General features: G+C 43.8%; 2 protein-coding genes across 5 annotated transcripts in view; both read left to right on the top strand.

Moving 5' to 3' along the window:
* Nucleotides 1-8,867, top strand: part of LOC144608467 (uncharacterized) — a 99,350-nt gene extending 90,483 nt beyond the window's left edge. For all 4 annotated transcript variants that reach the window (XM_078426251.1, XM_078426252.1, XM_078426249.1 and 1 more), the window contains one exon: nucleotides 6,731-8,867. In XM_078426251.1, coding sequence (XP_078282377.1) covers nucleotides 6,731-6,910 — 180 coding nt within the window. In that variant the 3' untranslated portion in view covers nucleotides 6,911-8,867. The remainder of the gene's footprint in view (nucleotides 1-6,730) is intronic.
* Nucleotides 8,868-13,803: 4,936 nt separating this feature from the next.
* The window catches only part of qsox2 (quiescin Q6 sulfhydryl oxidase 2), a 61,351-nt gene continuing 59,193 nt past the window's right edge, over nucleotides 13,804-15,961 (top strand). The window contains exon 1 of the mRNA XM_078426253.1: nucleotides 13,804-14,127. Coding sequence (XP_078282379.1) covers nucleotides 13,854-14,127 — 274 coding nt within the window. The 5' untranslated portion in view covers nucleotides 13,804-13,853. The remainder of the gene's footprint in view (nucleotides 14,128-15,961) is intronic.

Raw genomic sequence — 15,961 nt, 5'->3', positions numbered from 1 at the left:
GGGTGGTGTAAAAACTCACGGGGAAAACACTCGCCCCTCAAATGTGCAACAGATCAATCGTGCCCAGTGGCCAAAGGTGGTTTTGAGGTTCCGCTGTGAGCAGCAGTGATGGGTCAGTATCGAGTGCTCTGCCAGCTGCACTTATCAGTTCAAAGAAGCCGCCATCTGGCCAGCAACAAAGTTTGATAGAAATAAAAATTACCAGCGATGATTTTCAGCATGCACAAAGAATATCCTGTGGGTTTATTCCACTTGGATTCTGTAGCTTTTAACATGATGTCCATCGTGGACAATTGGGCACAGATTCAAATGAACGGCCCCTTGATCTGCTGTAAATATATGCTACATGAAGGCAGCTGGACTTGACTTAACAATATGTGCAAATGACTTGTAAAAGACATTTAGACTGATATTTGGAGATTAATGGTTTTTGAGGGATATCAGCCAAATGCAGGCCAATTTGCCTACTGAGCCAGCATGGTCAAAGTGGGCTGAAATGCCTGTTTTGTGTTGGACAGCTCTATGATTCCATTACATAATCACCCTAAATTTATCAGTCTCTAATGGAAAGAAAACTAGTTAAAACTCAACACTCATGGCCACAAATCTAAAACTGCTGCAGCTGATCGAACTGCCTCGTGCATACACAATTGAATTGTGCACTCGGACTTGTAAAAGGGGTTTTAATGCATTAACCAGTGTCTCCTCCTTTCTTTTCTCTGTGCCTTCTGTTGGTTTCAGGCAGTCTGACAGTCTGTGGACAGCCGCCTTTGTGTAGCATAATAGAATTCTGGGAACAGCTGGTAGTGAGGAGAATTGTCCATTATGATATCATTGCAGCGGTACCTTCTAATAAATAATTCATTTGTTTCTCTCTCCCCCAACTTTGCCATGATCCGTCTGTAACTATTCATACTCTCACAGTTATTTGTAAATTGTGGACAATTGACTGAATGCAATCAGAGTTTGTCCTGCGTGTGTATATTTCCCAGTTGCAATAAAGTACGTGAGGCTTTGTGTTGCATTACTGAGAAGTATAAATAATTTCACTGGTATTCCATGATACACAAAGTACACTGGAGCCTACAATGTACTATTTACCCAGTGTAAAACACCATGCAACTACTCCATCTAAAACACCAGAAGGAATCATTCTAGGCTAAATGGCAACTCATCTGCCCACCCCTCTTCGCATTTAAATAAAAATAATAGAAATGCATTTCAGGCTTAACCAGGCATACTTTTCACCAAAGCATTGGTGCAATCCAGCACAACACAGCGTATTAGTTGAGCTAATTCCTGGGGTTATTGTCTCCACCCTGAAGGGAAGTCGTCACTGAAGGTAAAAGGGTTGCACGGTTCTGTTTGAAGGAGAAGGAAATGTGTGAACATTGCAGTTGCCAGAGGTGAAGCTTTTTTCTTGATAGGTTGACCCCTAGGAATGAGGATGGCTTGCTTCCATTTCTACCTCAAAAACTGCAATGAGGTCAGAATGGGGCCCAGGTTTCTATCTTGTCTGAACAACGGTCCCGACCTGAAATATCACCTATCCCTGTCCTCCAGAGTGGCTGCCTCACCCGCTGAGTTTCTCCACGACTTGGTGTTTTACTCGAAATTCCAGGATCTGCAGTTCCCTGTGTCTCTTCTTTTTGTTATACATTAGTTGCACTCCATTGGGATAATTGTTGGGAGTGATGTGCAGTATTGTAATGAAAAAGATGCCGAAAAATGATGCCACCAGTTTGCACTGAGATTGCGTGTGCTCTGGGTCCATTGGCTACCTTCATGGCATGCCTGTCTAACGGGGCAGACAAAGGACAATATGATGTTCTGAGAGCAGTCACTTTTGAAGGCTCTGTTGCCGCAGTCAAAGGATTTTGGAATATTGCTGTGGTGAAGGTTATGCCCATTGTCGGTCAAGATGAGACAATGCAAACTGTGATCGGAGAAGCAGTTGTTTGGAATCTGGTAAAGGGTGATCGAGGAAGATCTTCAAATGATTTTCCCTGTGGCTGATAGCAGAGAGACATCTCTGCCATTACAGTAATTAAACATCCCCTTTTGTGAAAATGGTGACGACAGCTCTGAGGTCCCCCTAATGTTTAGTTTAGTTTAGAGGTGCTGCGCGGAAAAAGGCCCTTTGGCCCACCGAGTCCGCACCGACCAGCGATCCAGCATATTAACACTATCCTACACTAGGGACAATATTTATACCAAGACAAATTACCTACAAACCTGTACGTCTTTGGAGTGTGGGAGGAAACCGAAGTTCTCAGAGAAAACCTGCGCTGATGTATTATGCTCTTCCCAGATACTGTAGAGAAGCCTGGACCATCTTCCGTTCCTCTCTGCTAAATCTTAGAACTTCAACTGGATACGCGCTACTTTTGTGGATAAGGCTAGCACCTGAGATGTGCCCAGTCTCAACCAGGAGAGGTGGCTGTGGTGTAGGATTGGGATTTATAGAGGGTCTTTAACCTTGGCCAATGAGCGATATTGCAATGGGTAAGGAGTTGTGTTGATTTTGTTCAATAGTGGGAAGTAGTATTGGCTCGGTTACCTGCGAAAGAAATCTTAATTTCTGTGTGCCATTTCGGAGAAGTTTTCACTACATGGATGACCCAATACTGCACTATAAGTTGAGGACAGGATCATGGCCACTCCTTTCCCTCTCTTCCATCAAGTAAGGTATAGAAGTGTAAAAGGCACACCTCCAGATTCAGGGACAGTTTTTTTTCCCAGTTGCTAATAGGCAACTGAACCATCCTCCCTGCAACTAGAGAGCAGTTCTAAGTTACTATCTACCTAACTAACTGGAAACCCTTGGACTCTCTTTGATCGGACTTCACTGGGCTTTATCTTTCACTAAACATTATTCCCATCATCATAGGTTTGTATACTGTGGGTGGCTCGGTTGCAATCATAGTCAGTCTTCCTCCTGACTGGTTAGCACGGGACAAAGCTTTTCACTGTACCTTGGTACAGGTGACAATAACCTAAACTACCCCTGCCCCCCAAGCAAGAGTAGCCCTCTTCCCCTCTCCCCCACCTTCAGTTCAGAACGTGACATTGGATTTACATCTCCTGCAAAATGCTGAAAGTCCAAGTTCAAAATGGCACAATTGCAGACTTCATCCAATTTCAATTCAATGTGAGTTTTTTGGACACTAAATTCTGCTTCATTGAATTACTTTTATTCTTGCTGATAACAGCATAAAGATACCCAGCTCAAAACTGTTGAATTTTCTGGGAAAAGAGAATGACATCCCAGGCTGACTGACAGACAATACCTTTCAACACAGATTTATTCACCAAATGCTGGAGTAACTCAGCAGGTCGGGCAGCATCTCGGGAGAGATGGAATGGGTGACGTTTCGGGTCGAGACCCTTCTTCAGACTGATGTGGGGGGGCGGGACAAAGGAAGGATATAGGTGGAGACAGGAAGATAGAGGGAGATCTGGGAAGGAGGAGGGGAAGAGAGGGCAGAGGAACTATCTAGTTGGAGAAGTCGATGTTTGCAGCCCAGCGGTATGAACATCGACTTCTCCAACTTTAGATAGTTCCTCTGTCCCTCCCTTCCCCTCCTCCTTCCCAGATCTCCCTCTATCTTCCTGTCTCCACCTATATCCTTCCTTTGTCCCGCCCCCCCATATCAGTCTGAAGAAGGGTCTCGACCCGAAACGTCACCCATTCCTTCTCTCCCCAGATGCTGCCTGACCTGCTGAGTTACTCCAGCATTTCGTGAATAAATCGATTTGTACCAGCATCTGCAGTTATTTTCTTATACCTTTCAACACATATCATATCATATATATACAGCCGGAAACAGGCCTTTTCGGCCCTCCAAGTCCGTGCCGCCCAGCGATCCCCGTACATTAACACTATCCTACACAATTTAGGGACAATTTTTACATTTACCCAGCCAATTAACCTACATACCTGTACGTCTTTGGAGTGTGGGAGGAAACCGAAGATCTCGGAGAAAACCCACGCAGGTCACGGGGAGAACGTACAAACTCCTTACAGTGCAGCACCCGTAGTCAGGATCGAACCTGAGTCTCCGGCGCTGCATTCGCTGTAAAGCAGCAACTCTACCGCTGCGCTACCGTGACACAGATGTCTTAATGTGGATAAGTGTGAGGTTATCCAGTTTGGTGGTAAGATTAAGAAGGCAGATTATTATCTGAATGGTGCCAAGTTAGGAAAAGGGGACGTACAACGAGATCTTGGTGTCCTAGTGCATCAGTCACTGAAAGGAAGCATGCAGGTGCAGCAGGCAGTGAAGAAAGCCAATGGAATGTTGGCCTTCACAACAAGAGGAATTGAGTATAGGAGCAAAGAGGTCCTTCTGCAGTTGTATAGGGCCCTAGTGAGACCACACCTGGAGTACTGTGTGCAGTTTGGGTCTCCAAATTTGAGGATGGATATTCTTGCTATTGAGGGCGTGTAGCGTAGGTTTACTAGGATAATTCCCGAAATGGCGGGACTGTCATATGTTGAAAGACTGGATCGGCTAGGCTTGTATACACTGGAATTTAGAAGGATGAGAGGGGATCTTATCGAAACATATAAGATTATTAAGGGGTTGGTCACGTTAGAGGCAGGAAACATGTTCCCAATATTGGGGGAGTCCAGAACCAGGGGCCACAGTTTAAGAATAAGGGGTAGGCCATTTAGAACGGAGATGAGGAAAAACTTTTTCAGTCAGAGAGTTGTAAATCTGTGGAATTCTCTGCCTCAGAAGGCAGTGGAGGTCAATTCGCTGAATGTATTCAAGAGAGAGCTAGATAGAGCTCTTAAGGATAGCGGGGTATGGGGAGAAGGCAGGAATGGGGTACTGATTGAGAATGATCAGCCATGATCACATTGAATGGCGGTGCTGGCTTAAAGGGCCGAATGGCCTACTCCTGCACCTATTGTTTATTGTCTGTAAACTGATGGCTGCCATTGTCCTTGAATGGATATCCCATCTGACACATGATCCTGTTTTTGGAATTGATGGATATGTCTTGCCATTGGGAATCATTTTAAATGCATCAATTTAATTAGTGGCTGGCCTTGTGCTGAAGGCTTGAGTGAAGCATAGGAAATAGACAAGGCTACACCATTCTGCTCTTGTGGAGCTGGTCACAAGATGATATTGTTGCACCTGTTCTCAACACAATAATCAGCCAGGGCAGATTGGGTAAAGACAGATTCCATGGCCATATATTAAAATAAATAATCTTGTACGTCATGCGTTCAGGGTTAAGGATAACATTGTGTATTTGGTATTTTTGACTTTTGGGGAGATTGGCTGCTCGGGGAAAAATAAAATACATTTTAAGAAACACGAGACAAGGTGTGATTAGAACTGTTTGCTCAGGTGGTGGATAATGTGGATTTGTTGGACCTTAAGAACTGTTTCCATGTACTGTGCTACTGATACTTCTTTTTTTGTGTACTTTGTGATCAGCAAGTTTATTCAGTGGCAGTAACCCTGAACAATAAAAAGAGTAACTGACCCTGTGGCCTCAAGCAAAACGCAAAGTGCTGGAGGGAACTCGGCAGGACATGCAACATTTGTGGAGGGAATGACAGACAATGTTTCAGATCAGGATCCCCCTCCCCCCCCCCCCCCCCCTTCAGAAAGATTGACTCTGCCTCTATTGTCTCTCCAGCCAAATATATGCAAGCATTGAAATCTTGCTCTGACCACAAGTCTTAAAAGAGCACTATCAGTTTCTTGTGTGAGTTGGCCATTGTCAGAGATGGCCACTGTCGTGCCAGTTATATTACGATCTGGTGTTCCATGACCCATACTGAATAGGACTGTCTGCATCGAATTACCCCTACACCTGTGCTAAATTGGGTGCGCTTGGAGGAAGTGGGATACAATCGGCTTCAGTATTCCTGGGTGAATGAGTGGGAAGATCAGAGTACCTGGCTCTTGTTTTGCCTAGATGGGCATACGGCAAAAATCTAACTGGAGCTCTCTATGGATTGCTGACAGAATGAAGGGTGATACTTGATGTGCCAGAGATCTTCTATCTGTCATAAACTGCTCCAGCAGAGGCCTTCAGTCAAGTAAAATGGAAACGAATGCAAACTGATATTCCTAGTGCAGTAAAGATTATAAAGTGGTATTGGGTAGATAGTTATTTTTCCTTGGTGGGGGGTTAAATATTAGACAGTATCAGTTTAACGTGAGAAAAGGAAAGTTTAAAAGATGTGTGACGCAATTTTTTTGGACACAGGGTGCTGGATGCCTGGAATGTGCCACCAGGAGAGGTAGTAGAATCAGATACAATAGCAATGTTCAAGTGACGTCTGAACAGACATGAAAAGGCAGGGATATGGACCATGTGCAGCCAGATGGAATTAATCATGTTGGCATCATAAAGGGTGGCAGAGCTGCTGCCTCACAGCACCAAAGAACTGGGTTTAATCCTGACTTTGGGTGCTATCTGGGTAGACTGATGCGCATTCTGATGCACTAATGCACATTCTCCCTGTGACCCTGTGAGTTTCTTTCGGGTGCTCTGATTTCCTCCTACAGGGAGGGAGTGGATGTGCAAGTGGGTTAGCATAGAACTAGTGTTAACAGATGATCAGTGAACAGTGTGGACTGGGCTGAAGGGCCTGTTTCCATGTTGCATCATTTAATCAGTCATGTTCTGTGTGGGCACAGTGGGCTGAAGGACGTGTTCCTGTGCTGTATTGATATTCTCTCAATACTCTCCTGTTTAGATTCAGGAACTGCATGAAGAAGAGAGTGACTGGGTGGAGTATGCTACTGATGAGCTCACAGTGAAGATGAGACTAACTGAGGACATCTTTAACATCCTGGTTCAGGACACAGCAAATATCCTCAGCACCATCTGTGGGAAGAGGCTGGCCGAGCAAGAGTCCATCACCTCCACCACATGAAATTTCAGGCAATGTATCCTTGACAATGTGCTGGCAACACCAAATGAAGAACCAGCTATTAAAATGTTTCTCAGAATGTTCATAATCACCACTTAATTTGCAAAATTAAATACAGAGAATCTGGATAACGCTGAGCAAATGAACATAACAGCCTGATTTGCACTGGGGACAAGTATTATGTGGAAGTTGACAAGCAAGGTGATGGCCATCCATTGACAGTGGCCTTACCATAGCACAGAGCACCCACTTCAGGGTGGGAACTTGTGGGTTCAAGTCTATCACAAGTACTATACAAAATCCATGTGAATATAGGGAATGTTATGGTACAAGAGGTGCAGTTTTTGTGTCTGCTCTTTCAAGTGGATATTAAACTTGTCATGCTATTTGGTAGAAGGACTGAGACATTATCTGATTGTGAAGGAAATAGAATGTGCAAAGCTATGAGGAGAGCATGTGGGAGAGGAAGTACCAGGATTGCTCTTGGGTACAACTGGTATGAACTTGACAGTCTAAAAGGCCTTTTGAGATATGTAACTCTTCTGTGATATTGAACAGAAATGAGCGCTGAGTGGATTATTCTCTCTTCCGATTCATTCACCAAGGCATTCAATTAGCATAACCACAAATGTATTTTGGGTGGGTGACTTAATTTAGTCATGTAACTCACCTTAAGTGTTTAGTCAGGCAGGTGTTTACTGATTGTTTTATGTACACAGGTGTTAGATGAAGTCTATTATGGTGGAGCGTAAAATAAATGGAACTGAAATATGAACTATACTCGCGCTGGACTAATGCTAGATTCTTGTGTGGTCAACTTTAGATGGCAGTTAAACCTCCTTAAGAAATGTATGGAGCACAGCAGATAAGTTTGGAATTGTTGCATTTAGCTTTTAAATACCTTCACAGCTGTAAATGGTTCATTATTTTCATATTTATTGGTATCCTGTAGCACATTGCTACATTAAGAGTGACAAGGAATCTGATGTGGTGCTGGGCAGCTGTTTAGTATCTGCTCAACGTGTTCTCTGAAGGCTGTCCAACAGTGTGGCTGTTTATATCAGACATTATCAGTGCTTTATTTTCTAGACATAAAGGTGCCAGAATGTACCATTAGTAAACGTGTGTCACGTTGCCAAAAACAAAATAATGTTTAACTTTTTAGAGGCGCCTGCCATCATAAAAAGCCTGGACATTACACACCTCAAACATTCTTCAGTTGGAGATTAAAGTGACTTATATATTGACAGGAAGATAAACCTAGAACATTTAACAGTACAGCACAGGAACAGGCCCTTCTGTCCACAATGTCTATGCCAAAAATGATGCCGTTAAACTAATCTCCACTGCCTGTACTTGTTCCATATTCATCCACTCCCTACATGTCCCTCTAATAGCCTCTTCAACACCACTATCGTATCTACCTCCATCACCACCCCTGGCAATATATTCCAGGCCCCCACCTATCACAATAACTCTTAATTATTACAATTATTCAGCTGTAGAAATGTTTCAGATATTTTTTTATTTCCTAGCACTGACCTAAGGCATTAGGTAAATTAAAACATCAGGGACTTGGCTGTGCCTTGCTTTTTATTTCCCTCCTCAGTTTCTGAGCCTAGGGAAGCTGTTGCCATAACTCTAATCTCCTCAGTGACAGAGATCCACTCATAATAGCACATGCCTTCCGAAAGAAAATTAGAATATGCTGGAAATATTCAGCAGGTCAGGCCTCATCTGTGGGAACAGCAACAATGCTAATGTTTCAGGTCAAAGACCCTTCATTAGAGACCGGAATTTCCTGTGCTTCTACTGTTCTATGTTCCATAAGAGCAATAAGTGTAAAGGCTCAATAATCACGTGGTTTACAATAAATTGGAATCATTACACGACTTTAATCCTTTGCGAAGATAGACACAAAATGCTGGAGTTACTCAGCGGGACAGGCAGCATCTCTGGGTAGAAGGAATGGGTGACGGTTCAGGTCGAGGCCCTTCTTCAGACTGAAACGTCACCCATTCCTTCCATACAGAGATGTTGCCTGTCCCGCTGAGTTACTCCAGCATTTTGTCTATCTTTGGTATAAACCAGCATTTGCAGTTCCTTCCTACACATTCAATCCTTTGTGAAATTAGAATGAAAGTTAATTAGAATTATACATATGGTATTACAACTCTAATTTTATGCAGTAATAACTTTTAAACATAACTAGACTGGCGTGGTGGACCCATTCAGTCCAAACCTCCCCTGCGGGCCCGGGAACCCGTTGGGTCTAAACCTCTCCTGCAGGCCCGGCAACCCTGCCCCAACTGACGCCACTCAGCCACTCCATCCCCCCTCAACCCCCTCTTAAAAATCCCCCGGGCTGGGGGCAGGCAAGAAGGGAGAGGAAAGGGGAGAGGGAGCCACTCACCCCGGCCCAGGGCGGCCGGAACCGAGCAGCGGCTTGCTAGGGGGTTGCTGCCGTTTGCACCATCGCAAAGTTGAAATATCGTAAGTCGGAGCATCATAAGTCGGGGAGCACCTGTATTAGATCAACGGGCCCCAACTGTGCATGCGCGGACTCGTAGGGTTCCCATTGTGACGTCGAACACTGAGTAAAGTGGGCCTAAAATTGTTGCGCTATCGTGTACCGTTTTGGCTGTATTTTGGGTACATACAATCAAACAAACCAACAAACAAACAAACTGACGAGATAAAAGTTTTAGTGATATATATATATATATTATATATAGATAATCTCATTGGAAAACTGTTTTATAACAATTCTTAATTATTAAAAATATTCAGTTGTAGGCAATTGATGGTGGAGCAGTGACATCAGTTATGTTATGAAAATGGATGAATCATTTTCTCTTTTTACTGTTGATAATATTGGGTAAATTTATCCTTTTGAGTTGAAGAGCCAACAGACCATCGCAAGATAGATTGCTCTATCTAAGTTTCTCAATTTCAAAACTGAAAACTGACTTTTGTTGCACTTTTTATAACTTTGGTACAAACTGGCTTGACTTTCAAGGTGATTAATGATCATGACAAATTTGTAATTTTATTTAGATCCATGGAAATTAATATTCCTTTATTTCATGTTGAGCTCAGTCTTTCCTCGGTGTGGATTATTAGGGGAAAGTCTAATACAAAGGCGAGACAATATTGAGTTCAAAACTAGTGTTGAAGTAGGGTCCTGATCCAAAGCATCTTCCATACATTTCCCTCCACAGATGCTGCTGAGTTGCTCCTATCTTGATTTTTCCCACGCACTGATGAAGTACATTAGCTTCCTATGACATTTTGCTGCAAAAACCAAAGACGGCATGCTATTATTCTGCTTTGAGGAAAATAATATTCAACGTTAAATTTTAAATTATTCAACATGCACCTATGTCATTGAGTGATCTGTTAGAGGTTTTCCTGTTTTGTTGTTCAAAGGTGATTGCAGTGAACATGTATTGTATATTTATTACTCAGATTGTAGTTTTTAACAAAGTTGTACTATGTTACATAATAACAAATCATGATAATTCACTTCTGAAATCTTCCAAATGAGTCATTTAATTGTCCAAATTATGGCAAGGCAATCATTTTATATAATAACAATGGAAACTTTAAAATTCTATATATATCCCTTGGAAAGTTCTTATTACTTATTGTATTTTTAAAACCATGTTTGTATTTTTTTTTAAAATAAAGTTTGCAAAGTTTTGTTAACAGCTGGAAATCAGCTTGTCCTTATTTTGTCCTGAGTGTGGAAGTGTGGAAGAAATTCTGGTTCTGCTTTGGTTTGGCCAATCTTTATTCCCATATTATGAAACAAAAACAGATTATTAGTCCTTTGCATATTTTAGGAATTTATTTTGTTGCTTTGTTTTTGACATAATGAACAATTACAACCCAGAAAGGTTTAGTTAATTGCAGTCTGTTGGATATCTGGAAAGGAATGTGAAAAGCCTCATCGAAAACAAAATTGTTTATTTTCTCGTGTACTAAATGTTGCACCCTTTATCCTTTATCTCTGCACTGTGGACAGCTTGATTGTTTGTATTCATGTACGGTCTTTTCTTTGACTGGATAGCATGCAAACAAAAGTTTTTCGCTGTACCTCTGCACTTATGACAATAATAAACTAAAGTAAACTATCTTTGCTTCCATTGGTCGTTTAGATGATATAACAATTCCATAAAACAAATGCAGACCTAACATGAAGATGGATTGAATCCATTTCTGGTCACCCCTATTTATGCAAAGGTGTTACAAAGGTACTGAAGAGATTTACTAAAATTTCAGGCTTAAAGGATTTTAGCTACATTTTGTTTATGATACAATTGACACTGCAGAGTAGAAGAGGTCCATTTTGCATTTTACATGCTGAGACCTTAAAGCTGATTAAAAACATTTTAAATTCCAGCTTGAGTGACCTATACGTTAAAGGCTGAGATCAACATCCGCATGATGCTATTGCTGACACTGCATCAGATTTTAGCAGCTCGATGAACATTGTGTGCCTAACAAATAGAAAATAAATGTTTCAAGGTAAAATTGTTTGTGGAATCCAGAATATTTAAGTACAAAGGAGGCTGGTCAATGAGAAGAAACTAAATTTGACACTGACATTTGATATTGCCTCTGCAATGAAGGCAACAGTCAAACAAGCATCCAGATTTTAAATCACCCAATGAAAGATCAGAGTGTGGGCATGTTCTGGACTAGCTCTGTGGTATTTTCAAGAAAAGGAAAGAACATGAATGGGAATAATTATCATTGTGGAAGCACAAAATTCAAATGAGTCTTTGATGTAATTTAGATATCAAGAGACACATGACAACAGTTTGCTTGAAAGCCAAGCAAGATGATATCAAACTCAAGGTCAAACAATGAGTGAGTGTCTGGAATACACTGCCAGGGGTGGGTATGGAAGCAGATAGGGTAGAGGCATTTAAGAGGGTTTTGGATGGGATATGCATGGAATGGAGGGGCATGGATCATCTGCTGGCAGCGGAGATTAGTTTGTCTTGGCAGGTTCATCCAGAACATTATGAGCTGAAGGGCTTGTTCCTGTGTGGTACTGTAAAACCAACCAAAAGTAAAGACGTTATAAACACCTGATTTATATACAACTTTAATCTTTTGTGAAATTGGAATGAAAGTTAATTAGTTAGTTGAGCTCAATACTAGTGTTGAAGTAGGGTCCTGACCCAAAGCATCATCCAAATATTTCCCTTCACAGATGCTATCTGACCCACTGAGTCCCTCCAATCTTGTGCTTCTCAACCACTGTTGAAATCACAGCCTGATTTTCATCACTATGAACTTTAAGGTAGACACAAAAACCTGGAGTAACTCAGCAGGACAGGCAGCATCTCTGGAGAGAAGGAATGGGTGATGTTTTGGGTCAAGACCTTCTGAAGAGTCTCTACCCGAAATGTCACCCATTCCTTCTCTCCAGAGATGCTGCCTGGCCCGTTAAGTTACTCCAGCTTTTGGTGTCTATCTTTGGTTTAAATCAGCATCTGCAGTTCCTTCTTACACACTATGAACTTTAACATCACTAAATCCTTTCCCCAATGCAGGTATAAAGAAACATTGATGACTTTTTGAGCCGTACCATATCATGTCAATTAAATTTCTGTTCACACATCACCAACTACACATTTAATATATACCACCATTTGAAAAGGCAAAATAGAATTCTGACTTAATTTGAACAGTTTAACATCTGTCACCAATTTCTTTAAAAGGTTAATGCGTATGATGCACTTTGCTGGTCTTCCCAGTAGAATTTTCACTGTGGCTCTAACTTCAAGTAACCCTTCTTTCCCTCTCTCTCCTCCCTCCCCCACCCAAGTTTGGCGAGTTTCACTGTCCTCCTAGTTAATTTTACTGTTTGTATGCCTCGTTGTCACCTTCCCCATAGCCAACAATAAACCATTGTACATTTCCTTTTATCATTGTTTGCTTTGATCTGTCCTTTTCCACAACTCTAGATTCTCTCTACCCTGACTCTCAGTCTGAAGAAGGGTCTCGACCCGAAACATCACCCATTGCTTCTCTCCAGAGATGCTGCCTGTCCCACTGAGTTACTCCAGCATTTTGTGTCTATCTTCGGTGTAAACCAGCATTTGCAGTTCCTTCCTACTACCTATCTTCATTCCGTTGGGTTGTCAGCTACCCAAGCGGCACAGGAGGTGTTGTTCATCCAGTTTATGTGTGGCCTTATTCTGGGAATGGAAGATGCCCAGGACAGAATGAATGTTGTTGAATGGGGAGGGGGAGTTAGAAGAATGAGAGGGGATCTAATCGAAACATATAAGAGTATTAAGGGATTGGACACGTTAGAGGCAGGAAACATGTTCCCAATGTTGGGGGAAGTCCAGAACCAGAGGCCACAGTTTAAGAATAAGGGGTAGGAGATGAGGAAAAACTTTTTCAGTCAGAGAGTTGTAAATCTGTGGAATTCACTGCCTCAGATGCCAAGTCTCTGAATGCATTCAAGAGAGAGCTAGATGGAGCTCTTAAGGATAGCGGAGTCAGGGGGTATGGGGAGAAGGCAGGAACGGGGTACTGATTGAGAATGATCAGCCATGATCACATCGAAGGGCCGAATGGCCTACTCGTGCACCTATTGTCTATAAAATGATTTGCAATCCACCGCACGGAGCACATGTGTTAAAGGTTCTCTCAAACTAGGTAGACACAAAGTGCTGGAGTAACTCAGCAGGACTGAGTGACGTTTACCCTTCTTCAGAGATGCTGCCTGTCCCGCTGAGTTACTCCAGCATTTTGTGTCTCTTCGGTGCAAGTGCCTTCCTGCACGTTGCTCTGTGAAAGTGACGTCACAGGAGCCGCGGTTGCCACGGCGACGGTCGCCCCGCCCCCCCCCCGATGACATCATGGCCGCGGCCGCGGGTGAGAGGTGACGCGGCGCGAGCGGCTGGCGGCCGTTGGGAAGATGGTGGCGCCGGGTCGGGGCAAGTGCCCGAGTTCCCGTACTCTGCTCGCCCTCACCGCCGCCACCCTCACCCTGCTGGGGCAGCTGCTGCGCTACGGACACGCAGCCAGCCTGTACGGCGAGGAGGACTCGGTGGTTATCCTGGAGGCCCAGGCGGTCAAGGCGCTGCTGGCCAACTCGCCCAGCGCCTGGGTGGTGGAGTTCTACTCGTCCTGGTGCGGCCACTGCGTTAGCTTCGCCCCCGCCTGGAGAACGCTGGCCCGCGATGTCCGAGGTGAGGCCCGCAGGGCAGGGGGGGACTAACACAGTTACCTCGGGGCACACTCTAAGTGCTCGACTAACTCTCCGCAGACCTATCGGTGAACATGGACAGGCGACGTGTGTAGGAAGGGACGGCAGATAGATGCTGGTTCACGCCGAAGATGGACACAAAATGCTGGAGTAACTCAGCGGGACAGGCAGCATCCAGACTCTGGAGAGAAGGAATGAGTGACTTTAACGGTCAGATGAAGGGTCTCGCCCCGAAACGTCACCCATTCCTTCGCTCCAGAGATGCTTCGTGTCCCGCTGAGTTGCTCCAGCATTTTGTGTGTCGGGCCAGGCGACGTGTCAGAACAGAAAGGAAACCTCGCCTGTCCATGATCTCCTGAGAGACCTTTCTTCAGACTGATTGCAAGGTCCTGACCTGAAGCGACACCCAGATGTTGACTCGCCCGCTGAGTTACCCCAGCACTTTGCGTCTTTTTATTTTTGTATCGCAGTTCTTCATGTCTCCAGTTACGTTGGGATTGTCTCGGTACTGGCTCTGACTGTGAGCCTTGATCTGTGCGATGAATGTTTTGGATTTCCACGTCACTAAAGCCGCAAAACATGCCTCACAATCCGTCCATTAAGAGAGAGAAGAGATTGCAGATGCTGGGATCTCGAGCAAAAGAAAGTGGTGGATTAACGCAGCTGACCAGGCAGCATCTGTGGAGGGAGTGGACAGAAACGATTTCAGGTCAGGACGCTGAAGACGTCGACTGTCCACTTATTCCACAGGTACTGTCTGATCCGCTGAGTGACTCCAGTACTTTGTGTTTTTTTGCAAATCATGTGATTATTTACTCTTTACTCTTAGTTGCTCTGAGTGATGTACTTGTTGTGTTAGTGATCAGGAGAATCTGGAAGGATGGGGAATAATGGGAATGCTGATGGTGAATGCTTCTGTAAACGGCTGCAAGTTCTTCCAATGAATGTACATTCTTTGTGCTGTTGAGAGAGTTCTATGATCGAGAGCCAGTCATGATGAAGGAACAGCAGTGTACTTTCTAATCAAGGCGATACTCGACCAGCAGGAGGACCAGGTCCCAGTGTTCCCAAAAAACAAAGTGTTAGAAGAACTCAACTGGTGGGAATAGACAGACATTTATGTCAGGAACCTTCTTCAGGCTGATTGCAGTAGGGAGAGAAAACTGGAAAAAACAGATTGGGGGGGGGGGGCAGGACAAAGCCTGTCAAGTGATTGGTGGATAAAGATGAGGGGAGTTTGATTGGCAGAGTGATGGAGTAAGTTATAAAGGAAGTGAAAAGGGTATCAGATAAGGAGCAAAGAGGAGTGAAATGTAAAGCCAGAGATAGGGATATAGTGGAAGGGGTCAGGGGGGAACAAGGGACGGGATAGTGAGGATGGGGCGAAGGAGGGATGAGATAATGGATGCGCATCAAGGTGGGGAGGGTGCTGAGGATGGGGATGGTGGGGGTGTTAGTTAAAATTGGAGAATTCAATGTTCATACCATTGGATTGGAAGCTACATAAGTGGGGTACAGGGTGCTGTTCCTCCAATTTGCATAGGGCCTCACTCTGGCAATGGAGGAGGCCAAGGACAGAAAGGTTAGTATGGGAAGGGGAGTTAAAATGGTTAGCAACTGGTTTGATCCCGGAGGCCTTGGCAGACACATGTGAGTGTTCGGCGAAATAATCACCTAATCTACGCTTGGTGTTGCCAATGTACAGGAAGTAGTTCCTTGTATCTACATTTAAATTGGGATTGTCCCGATCCTGGTTCTGAGTGTCAGACTTTTGCTCTGCTGATGAACATTTTCTATTACCACAGCTTTAAAACTAT

The sequence above is a fragment of the Rhinoraja longicauda genome, chromosome 31 (assembly GCF_053455715.1).
Source record: "Rhinoraja longicauda isolate Sanriku21f chromosome 31, sRhiLon1.1, whole genome shotgun sequence".
In the NCBI taxonomy this organism is placed as follows: Eukaryota; Metazoa; Chordata; class Chondrichthyes; order Rajiformes; family Arhynchobatidae; genus Rhinoraja; species Rhinoraja longicauda.
The sequence above is the reverse complement of the archived record's forward strand: the minus strand, read 5'-3'. Positions and strand labels throughout refer to the sequence as shown.